Source organism: Arctopsyche grandis, chromosome 11 (assembly GCF_051622035.1).
Source record: "Arctopsyche grandis isolate Sample6627 chromosome 11, ASM5162203v2, whole genome shotgun sequence".
Taxonomy (NCBI): Eukaryota; Metazoa; Arthropoda; class Insecta; order Trichoptera; family Hydropsychidae; genus Arctopsyche; species Arctopsyche grandis.
In genome coordinates this window covers 7,152,500-7,172,328 of record NC_135365.1, presented here as the reverse complement: position 1 = coordinate 7,172,328, position 19,829 = coordinate 7,152,500, and the positions used below count along the sequence as shown (strand labels likewise).

The following is a 19,829-nucleotide window of genomic DNA, read 5'->3' as shown; positions in this document are numbered from 1 at the left end:
AGCACATTGTGTGCTTGGCTCCTCGCTGTGGGGGTTCTCCTACATTTCTTAAAATATGGGATACACCGTTATCGATCACTGCGAGGAGTCCTTCCGTGGATGGATTTCCATGAAAGGGCCAAAATTAATGTTTTTTAAATCCTATGCATACAGAACCGTAAGAACAATTTATAATGTTTTTTTTTTATCAATTTCCCTTCATAAAGGGTCTTTTTATATATTTCAAGATATTTCAGGTTTAGGTATGGGCATCATAACTGTTGTTACGGATGAAAACAAAGTGAACGTCAAATTGACATTACTGTCGCAGGTTATGAGTTAAAATATTGTATTAATAATATCATGAAAATCAATGAAAACGTTCGTCTAATTGGAAGTAAAGTAATTCTAGTACCATATGAAGAACATCACGTTCCAAAGTTTGTTGAATATTCACGCATTCCGTTGTGATATCAACTCGCAACAAAATATAAAGAAAACTCGGTCATTTCAGATATCATGCATGGATGCAATCTGAAGAACTTCAGTCTCTCACGGCATCTGAACCCCTTTCAATTGAGCAGGAATATGAAATGCAACGAAGTTGGCGTATCGATGAAGATAGTACGTTGTCAATATTTACATTTCAATTTTATATCACTATTAAATAACATTCTCAGCGATTATCAATTAATATACATTATCAGATTCTTCACTTTATTTTTAAATAAGTCTATAACCAAGAGATATTTTATCACAAATATAAGTTTGCTCATTTGGTAGGACTTTTTTAATATAAGAAAATTTATAATTGGGCAGTTTTCCACTCGATATTGCTTTAAAATCTCAAACTCGGAATATAGAAATCTTTTGGTCAAAATATGAGAACTTACGGTAGGACATCTTTGTATCTATATATATATATATATATATATATATATATATATATATATATATATATATATATATATATATATATATATATATATATATATGTAAAATTGAATGTCTGTCTCGTATAGACTACTAAACCACTCAACTGATGGAACTTTCAGGATTTGTTGTATGCATGTCCGGGAAGATTCCTCTGAAAAAAAAATCGCCAAAAATGGGAACGGAAACAGAAAAAACGGGACTGAGTGTCATTGCAACGCAATAATTTCAAATGTTTTCGCGTCACAACCTGCGTTGTTAGGGTAAAATAAACAAACGATTGAATTATTTCAAATGTGTTCGCTGCCAGCGTTTTTCCGACAAATGGGAACGGGAACGGGAATTGCTTGCGTTATTGTGGCATTGCAACGCATGCCGGGTTCAGCTAGTTTTAAATAAATTTCCATAAAATAAGTCACTTTGTCGGTAAATTTCTTTATTGGTCAATTTAAAATTAATTAAATATGGTTATATGTTTATCTGTTTTCAAATGAATAAATAGTGAGATTACAAGTCTCTACATTTGATTATTATTTGTCAGTAAATATAAAATATGCGATATTATAATGAAAATTCAAGTTACTTATAATAAAATCATACGAAGAGGAAACAAATATAAAGAATGTGCAGACAGAAATAATCATGTTATGTTAACATAGAACGCCAAAGTAGTCCTATGCCTGAAGAACACAATCATGTTGAAGAATTCTTTTGGAAAGCTCTTCAGATTAAGACGTTAATGCGTTTTATCAGTTTTACCACATCTCAAAGGTGATTGACCTTTTGAAAAATGTGTTTATCGTTTTTTTCTGTATGTTGTTTTGACTATCTATGTATGTTTATAAAAACAGACAGAATACCAAGTCAAGTTTCGGTAGCTGTTATTATGCTTATATCCCCAAATCTTCAACTTCAACTGCTAATCACTCTCACTAATCAATACTTTTTGCAATGCAGCTAGTATATAATTCAATCACAAGAGCTAAAGCTTTGGTATTTTAAAGATATTATATGTTTTATCGACATTTTAATAACTGCCGGAGACTGGTAAACCTTATACTAACGAGATTCACACAATCAAATGCTTCTTGATATTCGGTAGCACAATTAACATTAAAAATTTCAATTTGTAGTGCTACAATGTTGAGAAGAATAAATGATTTTGATTTGGATTATAGTTAATTTCATTTACCAATAAGATACTACAGAGATTCATATGCTTTCGCTATTGATCTATTTTTTATTTGATATATGGATGTTATATTGCAGCGTTTCTCAACCTGTGGTCCAATCAGTAATGGCGGACATGCAGGAATGAATGATTTACAATCATAAAAATAGAAATATTTTTTATATCTAATATATAATTTGGAAAGAGACTTTGTAAGTTTGTATCTTTGTTTGGGAACTTCGAAAACAAAATAAAATTTCCATGACGACAATTCAATTGGTTGAATATTATATTTTTTTCGATTAAATAAATTTAATAAAAAACGAATGAATATTAAACTATTAGATTCGCCATGTTTAAGCTGTTTATATTACAAATACTGAGCGAAGCCGGGTAAACTAGTAATTCATAAACATTATCTTAATTAGTCATCATTGACGTCAATATGTACAGTTGGTGATCGAAAATCTGGCAATCGATACGTTTTCCTCAGATTCGGCATGGTCTTTGAAGTATATTTTAAATTTACCTCGTTAACGCTCTAATAAATAAATAACTTGAATTTGACAGTTGAGAACAGCTCGATAATGATCTTTAATGTTGCAGATAAAATTGAAAGTATGATTAGAAAATTAGATTTTTGGAATCTATGTATCGAAAATGATCAAACTGAAGTATTTGAAACTTAACATAATTTCTTATCTGAAAACAAGAATAGTATGTCTCGGGATATACGTGAAAAATAATTGAACATTTACTAGGGATGAAATCGTCTTTTACGCAGTGCTTCCCAAACCGTAAGATGCAAACAATTGGATTTCAAACCTCTTTGGTAACGAACATTTTCGGACAGCTACAAAGGAAAAGCAGAACTTGATTGAACATTCAAATTATAGCATTTAAAAACTGAATTCGAAATAAATAAGGTTATTAATTTTTGGCTAGGTATTAGTGAAGAATATGAACAGCTTTCTGACACACCGCTTAAATTTCTGTCGCCGTTTACTAGCACTGAACTGGTTGAGAGAGCTTTCTCTTCATATATTTTAATAAGACAAATATAGACATAGATTGAATGCAGCTCCAGATTTAAAGGTACATCTCGCATCATTTGAACCAAATTTTAAAAAACTATGTTCCTCGAAACAAGTTACAAGGATCTCATTAAATTTATTTTGTAAAGAGATTTAATTAATGAAAAGAAAATATATTATATGTACTTTGTAATTTTGTGTTTTTATTAAAACCATTTATCAATAATGGAAGTATGATAAAATAGTAGATACATATGTATATTAAACTTTGAGCATATTATAATTGTGACTCGGCAAATAACTTTTTTTCCACAAAATTTCTTACCAAAGCAGATATTGCGTGTATGTGTCTTCACATTCCTTACCATGCTAATACCATATATAATAATTACACTTGCAAAAACAAATTTCATGAAATACAACCATTTTTATATGGTGGTACAATTTAGCGTCATGTACTACCAAGTGGTACGCGAGTCAGAAAAAGTTGGGAACCGCTGTTATATTGTATAACTATGGCTTGTAAGCACTTTTTGCGTACATATGTTGCAACTTGAAGTGTTTGGATAAATTGAAGCTGGTCGAAAGACGTATCGAGCAGATTTCACACTTGTAAGGTTTTTCTCCCCTGTGAGAAGTCATGTGTTCTTTTAATTCACAATTCCACGTAAAACACTTCGAGCAAACTTTACATTTGAAAGAGTTCCCTTCTGAGCTACGTTTCAGATGGCCAGTCAAAGAATCGCTCTTACTGAAACACTTTGAGCATAATTTGCATTTGAATGTTATATTCTGAGAGTGACTTTCCATGTGAACTTTAAATTTGTCATCGTTTGAAAAAAGTTTCGGGCAGATTTCACATACGTAAGTTTTAATCGGAGCGTGATTTTCCATGTGAACTTTTAACTCGTCATTATTTGAAAAAAGTTTCGGGCAGATTTCACATATGTAAGTTTTATTCGGAGTGTGACTTCTCATGTGAACTTTTAACGCGTCATAATTTGAAAACAGTTTCAGGCAGAAATCACATTTGTAATTTTTTTTCGGAGTGTGACTTCTCATGTGAATTTTTAACTCGTCATTCTTTGAAAACAGTTTCGGGCAGATTTCACATTTGTAAGTTTTTTTCGCAGCATGACTTTCCATGTGGACTTTTAGCTCGCCATTCTTTGCAAAACATTTCAGGCAGATTCTACATTTGTGAGGTTGTTTTTTGATGTGTTTTTTGACGTGGTTGTTAAAACTATGAAGTCTAAAATATTTTTTCGAACACGTAGGGCATTTCAAGACTTTTTTTGCAGTTTTTGTATTACTTTCTGGACACACTTTTGTAGCGTTATTTATCTTTTCAGTACATTGATCTGAATCTTTTGCTGTTAAGTCCACCTGAAAAATACATAGTATAATCAATTAAATTATATTCGCTACAATTGTTGGCCATTGTATAGTTATTAGCTATCTGAATTAGAAACTAGAACAATACACTAACGTCAAATGATATCAAAATGAAAATGACTGTGAAAAAGTCGAAAATATTCGTTTATCATGCATACATATGAAAAACGGTTAGTATATATGTATATCAGTGGCGTGCGGTAAAACTCTCTCTCCCCGTCGTACATCCAAACTTAATTTGCGCGAGCAGGATACAACAGGAACAAGAGGAACAGGCTTTTCCTCCTGTATCCTGCGCGCGCACATTAAAAAAGGCTGTATGACAAAAAGGGGTCTACATGACGAGCCAGAATGTTAAATTACAGAAAACACAAATATCGGAAGGCAAAGATCGAAAATCGAAAGATCAAAAAAAAAGGGTGCATGGTAAACGGTACATACTCACGTACATACATACTCACTTAATTTGCGCGAGCAGGGTACAACAGGAACAAGAGGAACAGGCTTTTCCTCCCGTATTCTGCGCGCGCACATTAATACGGGAGGAAAAGCCTGTTCCTCTTGTTCCTGTTGTATCCTGCTCGCGCAAATTAAGTGAGAATGTACCGTTTACCATGCACCCTTTTTTTTATGTTTCGACTTAAGATCTTTCGATTTTCGATCTTTGCCTTCTGATATTTGCGTTTTCTGTAATTTAACATTCTGGCTCGTCACGGAGACCGGACAAAAAGAGAGATAATTTCACCGCATGCCACTCATATATATTATATATACATAGTACCGTTTACCATGCACCCATTTTTTTTGATCTTTCGACTTAAGATCTTTCGATTTTCGATCTTTGCCTTCCGATATTTGCTTTTTCGACCTTTTCACTTTCGGTGCTGTGAGGTAGACCCCAAAATAATACATATCGCTATTAATATTAGTACTGTTGCTGTATGGATGCGAAACGTGGACGCTGTTGATAGCAAGGATGAACAAGACACTCCGATTATCCGGGCTAATGCTGGGGAGGAACGTCACGGATAATCCGAATTATCAAATTTTGACTTGGTTTCGAATATAATATCATATTTACAACACAAATTTTTCCTTCATAATTTTAAGACTCATTATTTATTAAGAAAAATGCGCATAGTTAAGCTGATAAGTGGTCGTTAGTAGTTATGTAGTATTAGTGTTGTACCGACTGAAAGAATTAACGCAATAGTATGTAAAAGACATTAAAAAAAAGGGAATGAAAAACATTTCTGTGTGACATCATTTGTTTTAAATAACACGCGTGTTTACGCAATCGCAATTAATCGGAGCGTCTCATAATCATATAAGAAAAAAAATTATTAATATATTTTCAAGCACGGATATTCCGCACCGGGATAATCGAGAGTATACTGTATATCAATTTAAAGCAATATAAAATCACAATCAATAGAAAAAACATGTGACTATTGATTCCAATACTCAGTTTTGGCACAACAATACTAGATATTGAGTTAAAGACTGCAAAAGCCAAATATCTGTAAAAACTTGGCATTTTTTTAAACGCTCATATCTTACAAACGAGAAAAAACCAACAAAAATCATTGTCATATTCGAATTTAATGGGCAAACATAGTAAAGATTGATTAGTCTCCGCTCCGGTAACTCATTTTGTTGCTCAGTGTTATGGAAGGAAAAAAATGGGGGAGTAAAAGTATATCCAATCGCCGAAGATACCACTCTCATATTCAACTCCAAAGAAGATATGGTGGATTTATTCTATAGTCTGCAATACGAAAGCAGAGACTCGGGATGAATATAGCGAAAACAAAGATTATGATGGTGGAATGACGTGGTCAACTCACCAGAACGGATGCTCTGTCTGATCTTGAAGTTGTACACGAGTTAAGTTATCTCGGATCAACGCTGTTGGATGATGATGAGTGTGAGACTGAAATAAAAACACGGATCGGCATGGCGAAAAGCTCAATATCGAAACTGGGCAAAATTTAACAAGACCGAGACTCCAAATTCGTATTTTCCCTTGAAGCCTTGTTGTCCTTTCACCTTTCATTCTCACATTTACTTGTTTTTCCTTAGAAGTTTTTAGATAAATAGAATACCGGGACAACTGATCGTGGACTGGGACACGGGGACATATATCTATAAAAACCGGGACAAGTCACAGTCTACCGGGACGTATGCCAGCTCTAATATATATACATATGTATGTATGTAATATGTCAGTAAAGGTTAGCTTTCAAATGATGCTAAATGAGTTAAAGTCAAATGAAAAACCAATAATATTACCATTTCGACATCCTGTTTTGGGCATAGTGAAGCTTCATCGATACTGATTGGATTCATTTTTTCTGGATTGCTCGTCGGTTTTTCGCTATCCACATCATCGTCATCCGATATTAAACCACTGGCACGACATTCCCCCTCCCAATCCAAATCGTCCAACGAATCTTCATCTATTGCAATATCCAAAAATCTTCGCGCCGTCGATCCCTTATGAGTAATACTTCGTTTACAGGTATTTTTGAATTCGATCAACATCTCCAAGTTGGATTCGCAAGAATAACATATAGTATGAGGCAATCCGTCTTCTTTATCCACCTGCGAAAGAAATTTTATTAAATCATATCAGGTTTCCATATACATATAAATAAATATCAACATATGTAATATACCTGTAGCCGACAACAGCTCCGTATCCATTTGGCTAGAGTTTTTGATTTTTCATAAATATTAACGGAAAATTCAGTTCGAACGGAACAAAGACAAAGTCGACACTCTGTCGTCATGTCAAAATTCAATGTGTTCTGTTTTTTGACAGAACTTTGACAGTTGCTATGCAGTCATACCAATTCTTGTGATAAACATCACATAGTTGACCATTAGGATTTTGACATTATAAAACAAAAATCTTGTAACATTGCGAAAATATTTTGCGCCCTCAATAAGTTTCCTTAGTACTAATTGATAGAAATATTTATTTTCTCAATCCTATCACATGCTCAACGAGTCGTTGGCATGTGATAAATAGAGGATATTTTAGGGGAAAAGCTTAAGTCGCTGGCAACGACTTAGGGCGAAATCACACAGGGAAGAGCGGCACGCTGTGTGCTTGGCTCCCCGCTGTGGGGGTTCTCCCACATTTCTTCAAATATGGGATACACCCATTGCCGCCTTACACTCGATGGCGCCCTCAAGCAATTTTTTCTAAACACCCTTAGAAAGAACTTTCGCCTTTAGCGCTCTAATCTATTTGAATGGCTTTTGGGGCTCTAATTTAAAATTTTGAAGCGCCTTTGGCGTATCGTTCGGCGCCCTAACTTATTTGGCGCCCTCGGGCGTCGCCCGACCTAGCCCCCCCCCCTAAAACCGGCACTGGATACACAGTTATCGATCACTGTCAAGCGAAGATAAATACAAGGATAAAATTGCAGGAATATGAAATGCAACAAAGTTAGCGTACAGATGAAGATAGTACGTTTTCAATATTTTCATCACTATTAATTGATAATCGCTGAGAATGGAATTTAATTTTAATAAACACTATCAGATTCTTCACTTTATTTTTAAATAAGTCTATAACCAAGAAATATTTTATCACAAATATAATACTGAAGTTTGTTCATTTGGTAGGACTTTTTTAATATAAGAAAATTTATAATCGGGCAGTAATTTAAATAAATTCTCATAAAATAAGTAATTTTGTCGGTAATTTTCTTTATTGGTCAATTTAAAGTAAATTAAATATGGGTATACATTTTAGTATTCATAGTACATGGGTACATAATACATTTTCAATTTATCTGTTTTCAAATTAATAAATAATGAGATTACAAGTTTCTCCCATTGATTATTATTTGTCGGTAAATATAAAATATACATAAATTCATACATTTTCAATTTTTCTGTTTTCAAATGAATAAATAGTGAGATTACAAGTTTCTCCAATTGATTATTATTTGTCAGTAAATATAAATTATGCGATATTATAATTAAAATTCAAGTTACTTATAATAAAAACACACGAAAAGGAACAAATATAAAGAATGTGCAGACAGAAATAATCATGTTACGTTAACATAGAACGGCAAAGTAGTCTTATGCCTGAAGAACACAATCACGTTGAAGAATTCTGTCAGAAAGCTCTTCAGATTGAGACGTTAATGCGTTTTATCAGTTTTACCACATCTCAAAGGTGATTGACCTTTTGAAAAATGTGTTGATCCTTTTTCTGTATGTTGTTTTGACTATATTTATGAATACAGACAGAATACCAAGTAAAATTCCGGTAACTGTTATTATGCTTATATCCCCAAATCTTCAACTTCAACTGCTAATCACTCCCACTAATCGATACTTTTTGCAATGTAGCTAGTATAGAATTCAATCACAAGAGCTAAAGCTTTGGTATTTTAAAGATATTATACGTTTCATCGACAGTTTAATAACTGCTGGAGACTGGCAAACCTTATACTAACGAGATACACACAATCAAATGCTTCTTGATATTCGATTTGGATTATAGTTAATTTCATTTACCAATAAGATACTACAGATATTCATATGCTTTCGCTATAGATCTATTTATTTTTATTTGATGTTATATTGTATAACTATGGCATGTTAGCACTTTTTGCGTTCATATGTTGCGACTTAACGTGTTTGGATAAATTGAGACTGGTCGAAAGACTTACCGAGCAGATTTCACACTTGAAAGGTTTTTCTCCCTTGTGAGAAGTCATGTGTTCGTTTAATTCACGATTCCGCGTAAAACACTTCAAGCATACTTTACATTTGTAAGATTTCCTTGCGGACCTAGATTTCAGATGCTCGGTCAAAGAAGCGCTCTTGCTGAAACACTTTGAGCAAAATTTACATTTGAATGTTATATTTTCTGAGTGGCTTTCCATGTGAATTTTAAATTCGTCATTGTTTGAAAAAAGTTTCGGGCAGATTTCACATTTGTAAGTTTCATTCGGAGCGTATCTTTCCATGTGAACTTTTAACTTGTCTTTGTTTGAAAACAGTTTCGGCCAGATTGCAGATTTGTAAGAATTATTCGGAGTGTGACTTCTGATGTGAAATTTTAACTCATCATTATTTGAAAACAGTTTCAGGCAGAAATCACATTTGTAAGCTTTTTTACGAGTGTGACTTCTCAAGTGAACTCTTAACTCGTCATCCTTTGAAAACAGTTTCAGGCAGATAAAACATCTGCTAGTTTCATAAGGAACGTGACTTTCCATGTGAACATTTAACTCATTTTTCTCTGCAAAACATTTCAGGCAGCTTTCACATTGGTGATTTCTGTTCTGTTTTTTGTTTTGTTTTTCGATGCGCTTTTTTTCGTGGTTTTTGACGTGCTTGTTTAAATTACGAAGTTTAAAAAATTTTTTCGGACATATAGGACATTTCAAGACATTTGTTGCCGTTTGTGTTTTACTTTCTGGACACACTTTTGAAGCGTTATTTATTTCTTCAGAACATTGATTTGAATCCTTTGCTGTTAAATCCACCTGAAAAATACATAGTATAATCAATTAAATATTATTCGCTACAATTGTTGGCCATTGCATAGTTATTAGCCATCTGAACTAGAAACTAGAACAATACACTAACGCCAACTGACAGCAAAATAATACATATTGATATTAATCACTAGTTCTGCTGTAGGGATGCGAAACTTGGACGCTGTTGTTAGCAAGGATGAACAAGATTTTAAAGCAATAAAAAATCACAATCAATAGAAAAAACATGTGACTATCGATTCCAATACTCCGTTTTGGCACTGCAAAACTAGATATTGAGTTAAAGACTGCAAAAGCCAAATATCTGTAAAAACTTGGCATTTTTTTAAACGCTCATATCTTACAAACGAGAACAAACCAACAAAAATTATTGTCATATTGGAATTTAATGGGCAAAAATAGTAAAGATTGATTTGTCTCCACTCCGGTAACTCATTTTGTTGCTCAGTGTTATGGAAGGAAAAAAATGGGGGAGTAAAAGTATATCCAATCTCTGATACGCCGAAGATACCACTCTCATGTTCAACTCCAAAGAAGATAGGGTGAATTTACTCTATAGTCTGCAATACGAAAGCAGAGACTCGGGATGAATATAGCGAAAACAAAGATTATGATGGTGGAATGACGTGGTCAACTCACTAGGACGGATGCTCTGTATGATCTTGAAGTTGTACACGAGTTAAGTTATCTCGGATCAACGCTGTTGGATGATAATGAGTGTGAGACTGAAATAAAAATACGGATCGGCATGGCGAAAAGCTCAATATCGAAACTGGGCAAAATTTAACAAGACCGAGACTCCAAATTCGTACTTTCCCTTGAAGCCTTGCGGTCCTTTCACCTTTCATTCTCACATTTACTTGTTTTTCCTTAGAAGTTTTTAGATAAATAGAATACCGGGACAACTGATCGTGGACTGGGACACGGGGACATATATCTATAAAAACCGGGACAAGTCACAGTCTACCGGGACGTATGCCAGCTCTAATATATATACATATGTATGTATGTAATATGTCAGTAAAGGTTAGCTTTCAAATGATGCTAAATGAGTTAAAGTCAAATGAAAAACCAATAATATTACCATTTCGACATCCTGTTTTGGGCATAGTGAAGCTTCATCGATACTGATTGGATTCATTTTTTCTGGATTGCTCATCGGTTTTTCGCTATCCATATCATCGTCATCCGATATTAAACCACTGGCACGACATTCCTCCTTTCAATAAATAAATAATAAATAAATAAAATGCCACGGTCTACAGGGACGTATGCCAGCCCTAATATATATACATATGTATGTATTAGGGTTTCTGACCCGGGTCGTTTGTTGTTTAGCAGTAAGTACAGCGCATTCCCCGGACGTGGAAGTTTTATGAGCGTTTGGCGTTTGTGCGTTTGGCCAAAATGGTTTCTTGTAATCCTATTTTTGGAAAATCTCAATAGCGAAGTACTTGACCTTACTGATGAATTATTCCAAGAATTGAAAATTAAAATCGAAGAAAGAAGAAGCCTAAAACTGATTTCTAATTTTATACCGAACAAAACATTCTTTAAATGTTGTAATAAAAGTGAATGTAGAATATCCTACGGTGAAACTATTATGAAGCGAGTATATCCTTCTGGTATTGACGATTCCACAAAGGAAGAAACTCTTTTAGATTCGGATGAAGAACAATTATGTGTTTGACAATGAATGAAGAATTAAATAAGGAGTTATCAAAGACAAATATACAAAATAACGTAAATAAAGATAAGAGATATAAAAAATGACCACTAACACGAAAACCATGTGAAATGCAAAGGAGGTATGTAAAAATAGCCTCGACTTTAAAAACGAAATTAAAATATACATGCTGACAAGATAAAAAATGTTTTTGTCCCTTTTAACAATAAAACCAACTTCGACCGAAACTGAATGAGTTTTTTCCATTGTTGAAATTTTTTTACCAAATCTAGAAATAGGCGGATTCTCATTTAAATATTTTAGTATTCTCAAGAAGCTACTTTAAATAAGTTTACTTTTATTATTAAATTTTTTCCAGTTAATAGATATATTATGTATTGTTTACATTTTTTTATATTTTGTAAATAAATAAATATTTTTTTTATTAATAAAAATTTTTTTTTACATATGTCTCGGGATCCTGGGAATCCCGGGAACGATCCTGAACTCCGTCCCGTATCCCGGGAATTGAAAAAGTCCGGGAATACAGAAACCCTAGTATGTATGTATGTAATATGTTAGTAAAGGTTAGCTTTCAAATGATGCTAAATGAGTTAAAGTCTAATGAAAATCCAATAATATTACCACTTTGACATCCTGTTTTGGGCATAGTGAAGCATCATCGATACTGATTGGATTAATTTCTTCTGGAATGCTCGTCTGTTTTTCGTTATCCATATCATCGTCATCCGATATTAAACCAATGGCACGACATTCGTCCTCCCAATCCAAATCGTCCAACGAATCTACATCTATTGCAATATCCAAACATCTTCGCGCTGTCAATCCCTTATCAGTAACACTTTGTTTACAGGTATTTTTGAATTCGATCAACATCTCCAAGTTGGATTCGCAGGAAAAACATATAGTATGAGGCAATCCGTCTTCTTTATCCACCTGTGAAAGAAATTTAATGAATCGTATCAGGTTTCCATCTAAATATAACTAAATATCAACATGTGTAATATACCTGCAGCCGACAACAGCTGCGTATCCATTTAGCTAGGGCTTCTGATTTTTCATAAATATTAATGGAAAATTCAGCTCGAACGGAACAAAGGCAAAGACGACACTCCATCGCCATGTCGACATTCAATATGTTCTGATTTTCTACAGAACTTTGACAGTTGCTATGCACTCATACCAATTCTTGTGATGAACGTCACAGTAGTCGACCATTTGGATTTTGACATTATAAAACAATAATCTTGTAACATTGCGAAAATATTTTGCACCCTCAATAAGTTTCCTTAGTACTAATTGATAGAAATATTTATTTTGTCAATCTTATCACATGCCCAACGACTTTTTCCCTAAATTATAATTTACAAATTTAACCATTAAATGTCTCTGTGGATGTTTATTGATATGTATTTACTGAGTTGTTTAAAATATGCTGCAAAATTTACAAATTTGACCATAGATGTCTCTATGTATTTATTCTGTATAATAATACATATACTTGTATCAAATGTACAATGTTTCTGGCCAGGAAAGCGCATTGGGTAAACGGACTACTAGTCATATGTGAACCAGTCACAGGACAACCGGTCGCTCTAGATCGGTCACACGTGATCACCCGTCACACCAAAACTGGTCACACCCGAAAATTGGTCACGAAAAAACTGGTCACACCATAGATCTAGAATAACCTAGATATGGCATTACATACAAATTTCGTTGGAGATTTGTCGCCACTGACTGAGGGGTGCGGGGGGTTTAACTAGCGGGGGGAAGTTGGGGAAAAAAAAGGTTTTTTCCCTACGACACAGTCGTCGGTGGTTTTTTCACTTCCCCTGGGTGGTATGGGACATCACGTTCTTAGCTTGCCGCCGTGACCGTAAACAGTGGGTTTTCCCGAATTCGGGTGTAGTTGCACGTGCAGAGTGCATATGTTTGGGGGGTTACGCGTGTATGCATATCCATATGCAACAGACAAGTTTCTCCTACATTTCTTCAAATATGGGATTCACCGTTATCAATCACTATGAAACTAGGATAAATACATGGATAAAATATCATCGAAACACTCCAGGGGGTGATTTTTGGGACTGTGTACCATGTATATGGGCTAGGGGTGCCGCGTTTTTTTCACATACTTAAAAGTATATAAAAAAAAAACGCGCACCACGTACCATTCAGTGTGTTTTCACCATACATATAAAATACAGATAGATCCGCCCTCACGCTTTATACTGGTTTCCCTTTTGGCGCATGCACAGTTTCTCTCAGTAGGTAGGTAGGTACCGCTGCGTCGTAGGGAAAAAACATTTTTTTTCCCAACTTCCCCGCTAGTTAAACCCCCCGCACCCCTCAGTTAGTGACGAAAAAATGAAAAGATCTCCGCATATGTATCGACAAGATCTCCGCAGTCGACCTTTCCTACTTAGAAGCTACTAACCTACTGAGAGAAAAGTGTGCATGCGCCAAAAGGGAGACCAGTATAAACCGTGAGGGCGGATCTATGTATTATACATCTATGGGTCACACCCAAAAATTCGACTACTTTTTAATTTTTGGGTGTGACCAGTTTTTCGTGACCAATTTTCGGGTGTGACCAGTTTTAGTGTGACGGGTGATCACGTGTGACCGATCTAGAGCGACCGGTTCACATTTGACTAGTAATCACCGAACCGGCGCATTGGTGTTACCTGTTAAAAAATAATATTTTGCCATAAGTTAATTAATCAATTGCTTAAATTCAATTGAAGCTTAATTATGACTAAATTAAAAAAAAACTTTATCTATTGTTACTACGTACATAGATAAAGTAAATATGTCTACGCGGCCGTCACGATAGCAGTGAATGTTTAGTTGACCTGCTTGTAGAGCTGTCAGTTTAGAAATCATCTGATAAATTGAGTCCATTAAATCAATTGTAAGTGCTTAAAATAGCCGAGATGGCGGATATACATCAATATTCCTAAAAGCATTTGTTTACTTGTTCGACATGTCAGTTTTCTTTTGATTTTTAAAAAACCGCTGTAACAAGAAACCTCATTCGGATTAAGAAGTATCGATTTGAATAAATTGTATATATGTATTTTATTTATATAACAGGCCCGTAGCGTAGGTTGGAGAGGGAGAGATGACCCTGGGCGAAAGATTAAATTGCAGTTGGTAATATTCCATACTAAAATAATGTAGGGGAGAAGTACCATGAAAGGGCCAATCGTGATTGCCAGTCTATGTTAAATAATGATACAGAAATGAATATTATTTTTAACAATGGCAACACTGCAAAACTCTACTTGATCTGAAAGTTCAGGGTCGAAACTGTCCGGAATTGTTTTTTGAAAATTTATTTCCGTTACTAAGTGTTTTTTTTTTTGTTTATGCTTAAGCAAATAACTTAACTTACCTTTTTAATGTGTAATACTTTGAGAACGTAATTAAATACACCAGTTATCAAGGATTAAGCTCTGTATGTTTATTTTCTCTTAACTGTGTGAATATTTTTAGGTTATTTCTCAAAAAGTACCATTTCCTTAAAAGGGCCATTCAATATTTCCATGAAAGGAGTGGTCCTTTCATTATATATACCCATATTTAATTAATTTTAAATTGACCAATAAAGAAATTTACCGACAAAGTGACTTATTTTATGACAATTTATTTTAGAACTAGCTGAACCCTGCATGCGTTGCAATGTCACAATAACGCATGCAATTCCCGTTCCCGTTCCCATTTGTCGGAAAAACGCAGGCAGCGAACACATTTGAAATTATTGCATTGCAATGACACTCATTCCCGTTTGTCCCATTTCCGTTCCCGTTTTTCCCCGTTATTTTTTCACAGTAATCTTCCCGGACAACAAATCCTGAAACTTATCGAATCTTGCCTTATTAAACTCGCCAGAAAAATCCAACTCAATTTTAATAATTACCATTTTAATATATATATATATATATATATATATATATATATATATATATATATATATATATATATATATATATATTTAAATATATATATATATATATATATATATATATATATATATATATATATATATATATATATATATATATAATTTATGATGTTTTTTTGTTATCAATTTCCCTTCCTAAATGTTTTTTTATGTTTTGTTAATATATTTTTCAATTTTCGATTGATTAAACAGTATTTATGAATCGATTTATAAAAATGGCTCTTTCGTGATACTTCTCCCCTACGTACTTGATTTTAAATAGTTTTGTTTAGTTGGAGTGGCTCTTATGCTGCATTTACATGAGGCCAATTGTTAAGAGGGCTATACACTAACGCCTTGTCCATACAAACGTATTACACTTCTCTCTTCCTCAATAATGGCACTAGAGAAATTGTTTTTTAATATGCTATGGATATCTACCATTGGCATGTTTCTGTGGTTTTATTTTTTTGATTAGTTATTTTTTATAGGAGTTAGGAGCCGCTAAACATCGATAAAATCGCCTCTTTTTTACACTCGCGAAAAGAGTCTAGCGTGCTTATTTAACGGTTGATTTTTAAAAAAATACGACCACACAAACATAGAAAATATTTTTCTCATACCGATGATGAAATTTTTTTTTAAATTGGTTCAGTTTCGGAGGAGAAAACTGGAGAATACGAAACCCCGATTTTGTCGATATTTTGTAGATATTATCTGGTCGAGGCGCAACTGTCGCATTCACTCAATATACAATATTTCGAAGAGAGGAACGGCAAAAAAATAAACGTTTCGGGTATCCAGCCCTCTTTAAGACATCCCAATAAGCCGAGCTAATATTGGCCTCGTGTAAATGCAGTATAAGAAATGTTACTGTCTCGGAATGCCTATTTACGCGAGGCCAATACTGACTCGGCTTATTGGGATGTCTTAATAATATTGGCCTCATGTATGAGCAGCATTTAGCTTGTAATAAGTACAAAATTTTCAGTAAGTTTATTCAATATGTATAATGAGTTTTTATTTTATTTTCAGAGTGTACATTCATCATATTAGACAAATCTATATTTGAAGAAACACATAATGAAATCAGTAGGTATACTCACTTCTCGTTGACACGAATTCAAAAGAGTTAGCTATTTTATAATATTTTTTACAAATTTACATCATAGATTCAATGATCGGAGACACCAACCTGTTCATCAGCGCTGATGATCCGGCTAAAGCTGAAGTGGAAATAATGGTAGCCGAACCGAGCGCTCGGAAGAAAGGATTTGGTCGCGAAGCGACAACCATGATGATGCTTTACGGGATCGAAAATCTACGCCTGAAAACGTTCGAAGTCAAAATATCTCTGGACAATACAATCAGCATAAATATGTTCAAACAATTTGATTTTCGAGAGGAAGCTGTCAGCCAAGTTTTTCACGAAGTGACGCTGGTAAAAATTGTCACCGACGACGATACGATGAATTTAAAAAAATCTACAAACATAGAAGTCAGTCGATATGATCGCTCAAAACCAGGATTATTATAATATGAATTTCTCATCCGTTAATTTAATATTACATTTCTGAAAATAACTGAAAATCAAGAATGATACAGGCCTAATTTAAGTCTTTCATTTTGAGTAAATGGATTGGAAAAAAGCTACCTATTCATTGCTGATTGGATGATGCCATTACACCTATGTATGTTTGTAAATTGTGAGTTAAGCTTTTCTATGGATCTTCAAATAAGCGATTCTTATTGGTTGAAGCATCAATCGGAATCGGGTATTTCTCTTTTTACTACCAGTCTAACTAAAATGAAGTATACAGTTTATATTACACACTTATAGAACAATATACATATGTAATATAAGGATTGATATAAAAAAATGAAAATAAAACAATTATAAATTTTATCAATATTATATTTTGTATATTGAATGTATATGTTACAGTTGAAGTGTATTTTCAGTTGTAATAGATTTCGTCTAAGCGATGTAAGTTGATTCATATGGCGAATTACATTCCAACCGGACAAAATATTATATATATATTAAATGGTTTTACCCGGCTTCGCTCGGTATTTGTAACATAAACAGCTTAAACATGGCAAACAATCTAATAGTAAACATTCATTTGTTTTTTTTATTAAATTTATTTGAATAAAAAAAAAATAATTCAACAATATCAATATCGTCGTCAGCTTTGATTTGTTTTCGATGCTCCCACCCAAACCTTTAAACCTTACATATAAAGTCTCTTTCGAAATTATATATATATTAGATTAAAACTGGAAATACAGTTTGCCTGCGGCCGTCTTCTATGGAAGCATTGCGCGACAAGTCTGTAGTGCGGCTGTCTTCCATAGAATTTCTGTACTTTGTACGGGATTTTGAGCCTTATATGCGCCTATTTCAACTGTTTTAAGGTTCAAAATTGGTTGAATATATTACTGAGAGTTGAATGCCATCTATTCAATTTGCTTAAAATGAATATATACCAGTCAAAATTAGTTTTTTGTGGAACCATACTGAAATCTCGTTTATGTGACGTCACGTCTGTTGAACAATGGCGACGATACGTCTCAATTGTATGAAGAATGATTATTTGACAATTAAACCAAAACTACCGAGATATATTATGTATTTTATTGTTTAAAATAATACTTTAAGTGTTAATTAACATATCTGGTTACTTGAGTAAATATTAAAATCTGTATTTAAGCTATATTTAATTGCTATATATTTAAATGCTATATTTATTGCCGCGGGCAAAGGGTTAACTATAAGTTGGTACCAGGTAAGGTGGAAAGAATAGGCTTTCGTGAAAACGTCACTCGACTAGTAAATTGTGTTGGAAAGTCACATTTTTGTTTTGAACACATTCGCAATACGGTACTCATTACCTTTATTTGTATTATCTAGCAAATATCAATGCATTATTGAATTCTAAAGCTTTCATAAAAACATCAAAGCTGTCAAAACTCAACTGTTCTATTACAACTGGCGCACATTGTTGAAAGTGTACATATTTGTGCTTGCAGAGATATAATTTACCATTTGAATTGTAGTCTAATATGAATGACATAAAACGCCAGTAGGAATACACTGAAAATACACTTCAACTGTAACAGATATATGAATAGTAATAATTCATACTATATGTAATGAGACTCGTGAGTAAACTTTGTAAACTTTTATTGCACATAATTAAAAAAAAATAATTCATAACTAAACAATACACACATACACACGCACACAGTGTAAACATGGGATTCGTTAAACAAATAAATGCGTTCAAAGTATACAATAATAAATCTCAATTAAAAAAAAAAAAACCCCTAAAACTATTTGTACTAAAAATAATATACTATACAAAAATGAATAATAATAACAATCAATAAATTTAAAGAATATGTATACATATATATATATATATATATATATATGAAAAAAAAATGCATTCTCGACTACACATGTTACACCGTAATTTTTTCTTGAACTATTATTTATTCCTATTGAATGGATATAAATTAAAATTAAAAAAAATACACTTGTTTACTTCACTTATCTAAAAAATAATACAAATCATCTCGAGCACCATTTTCTATTTATTTTTTTTTGTTTCATTCCAAAGTAGAATATATTTTTGATAATTTTGAATATATTTATTTATACCGAATTACCGTTACCGTGACGACCGCTCCAATGAAACTTTGTGCGACCGATTCTTATATTAAAAACAATCACACTGATTCGGCCCCACCGAGCGCGAATACGGCATTAAAACACGTCTCAATCGGAACAATCGTCACGGTCAAAGTCGGCAGCCGTCATGTCATTCAGATTATACACACATAAACGATTTATAATTATATTAAATTTCACAATTACATAAATACTTGAAGCATTGATTAAAAATTGTGAATACTTTTTTCATATTATTCATATTGAAGAATCGTTATATAATATACATATATATCTCATCGGTGATCATCAGCCGATTCACCGACTAATTACTTCCAGACTGGTTAAGGTAGGTAAGCATATAAACTGTCGACGTCTTAAGCATCGGCAAACAACGACGAACCCACAATCGGTACGTGAGAAAAGCTACATATATTATACAAAAAATATTTCATATAATATAAATAAGTCGAT

General features: G+C 33.4%; 3 protein-coding genes across 6 annotated transcripts; 1 reads left to right on the top strand and 2 right to left on the bottom strand.

Moving 5' to 3' along the window:
• The first annotated feature begins 259 nt into the window (after positions 1-259).
• Mnat9 (microtubule-associated Nat9) lies at positions 260-18,993 on the top strand. The gene is made up of 4 exons (XM_077441623.1): positions 260-419; positions 494-603; positions 16,715-16,771; positions 16,852-18,993. Exons 1-4 carry the CDS (start codon positions 343-345, stop codon positions 17,214-17,216), a joined length of 609 nt encoding a protein of 202 aa, XP_077297749.1. The 5' UTR covers positions 260-342; the 3' UTR covers positions 17,217-18,993.
• LOC143919346 (uncharacterized) lies at positions 1,334-7,377 on the bottom strand. Of its 2 annotated transcripts, XM_077441621.1 has the most exons (4): positions 7,191-7,377; positions 6,805-7,116; positions 6,360-6,445; positions 1,335-4,503 (listed from the first exon to the last, which is right to left on the bottom strand). In XM_077441621.1, the coding sequence occupies exons 1-4, from the start codon at positions 7,302-7,304 to the stop codon at positions 4,494-4,496; spliced, it is 522 nt and encodes a 173-aa protein (XP_077297747.1). In that variant the 5' UTR covers positions 7,305-7,377; the 3' UTR covers positions 1,335-4,493. The 2 variants fall into 2 exon arrangements, with proteins under 2 accessions (XP_077297745.1, XP_077297747.1); XM_077441619.1 differs by lacking the exon at positions 6,360-6,445 and having other exon boundaries at positions 1,334-4,503; positions 7,191-7,348.
• On the bottom strand, positions 8,208-12,963 carry LOC143919345 (uncharacterized). Of its 3 annotated transcripts, none has more exons than XM_077441616.1 (4): positions 12,740-12,942; positions 12,355-12,666; positions 11,128-11,262; positions 8,210-10,031 (listed from the first exon to the last, which is right to left on the bottom strand). In XM_077441616.1, exons 1-4 carry the CDS (start codon positions 12,851-12,853, stop codon positions 9,129-9,131), a joined length of 1,464 nt encoding a protein of 487 aa, XP_077297742.1. In that variant the 5' UTR covers positions 12,854-12,942; the 3' UTR covers positions 8,210-9,128. The 3 variants fall into 3 exon arrangements, with proteins under 3 accessions (XP_077297744.1, XP_077297742.1, XP_077297743.1); XM_077441617.1 differs by having other exon boundaries at positions 8,219-10,031; positions 11,128-11,259; positions 12,740-12,938; XM_077441618.1 differs by lacking the exon at positions 11,128-11,262 and having other exon boundaries at positions 8,208-10,031; positions 12,740-12,963.
• Positions 18,994-19,829: the final 836 nt, after the last annotated feature.

Bases quoted from the DNA above. Each gene is read 5' to 3' on its own strand.
- Mnat9 (XM_077441623.1), top strand. From the start codon at position 343: ATGAAAATCAATGAAAACGTTCGTCTAATTGGAAGTAAAGTAATTCTA. The intron at 604-16,714 runs GTACGTTGTCAA...TTTTATTTTCAG, and splicing joins TTGGCGTATCGATGAAGATA to AGTGTACATTCATCATATTA. The intron at 16,772-16,851 runs GTAGGTATACTC...TTTACATCATAG, and splicing joins AGAAACACATAATGAAATCA to ATTCAATGATCGGAGACACC.
- LOC143919346 (XM_077441619.1), bottom strand. From the start codon at position 7,304: ATGACGACAGAGTGTCGACTTTGTCTTTGTTCCGTTCGAACTGAATTT. The intron at 7,117-7,190 runs GTATATTACATA...TTTCTTTCGCAG, and splicing joins GGAGCTGTTGTCGGCTACAG to GTGGATAAAGAAGACGGATT. The intron at 4,504-6,804 runs GTAATATTATTG...TGTATTTTTCAG, and splicing joins CAAAACAGGATGTCGAAATG to GTGGACTTAACAGCAAAAGA.
- LOC143919345 (XM_077441616.1), bottom strand. From the start codon at position 12,853: ATGGCGATGGAGTGTCGTCTTTGCCTTTGTTCCGTTCGAGCTGAATTT. The intron at 12,667-12,739 runs GTATATTACACA...TTTCTTTCACAG, and splicing joins GCAGCTGTTGTCGGCTGCAG to GTGGATAAAGAAGACGGATT. The intron at 10,032-11,127 runs GTAATATTATTG...TGTATTTTTCAG, and splicing joins CAAAACAGGATGTCGAAATG to GTGGATTTAACAGCAAAGGA.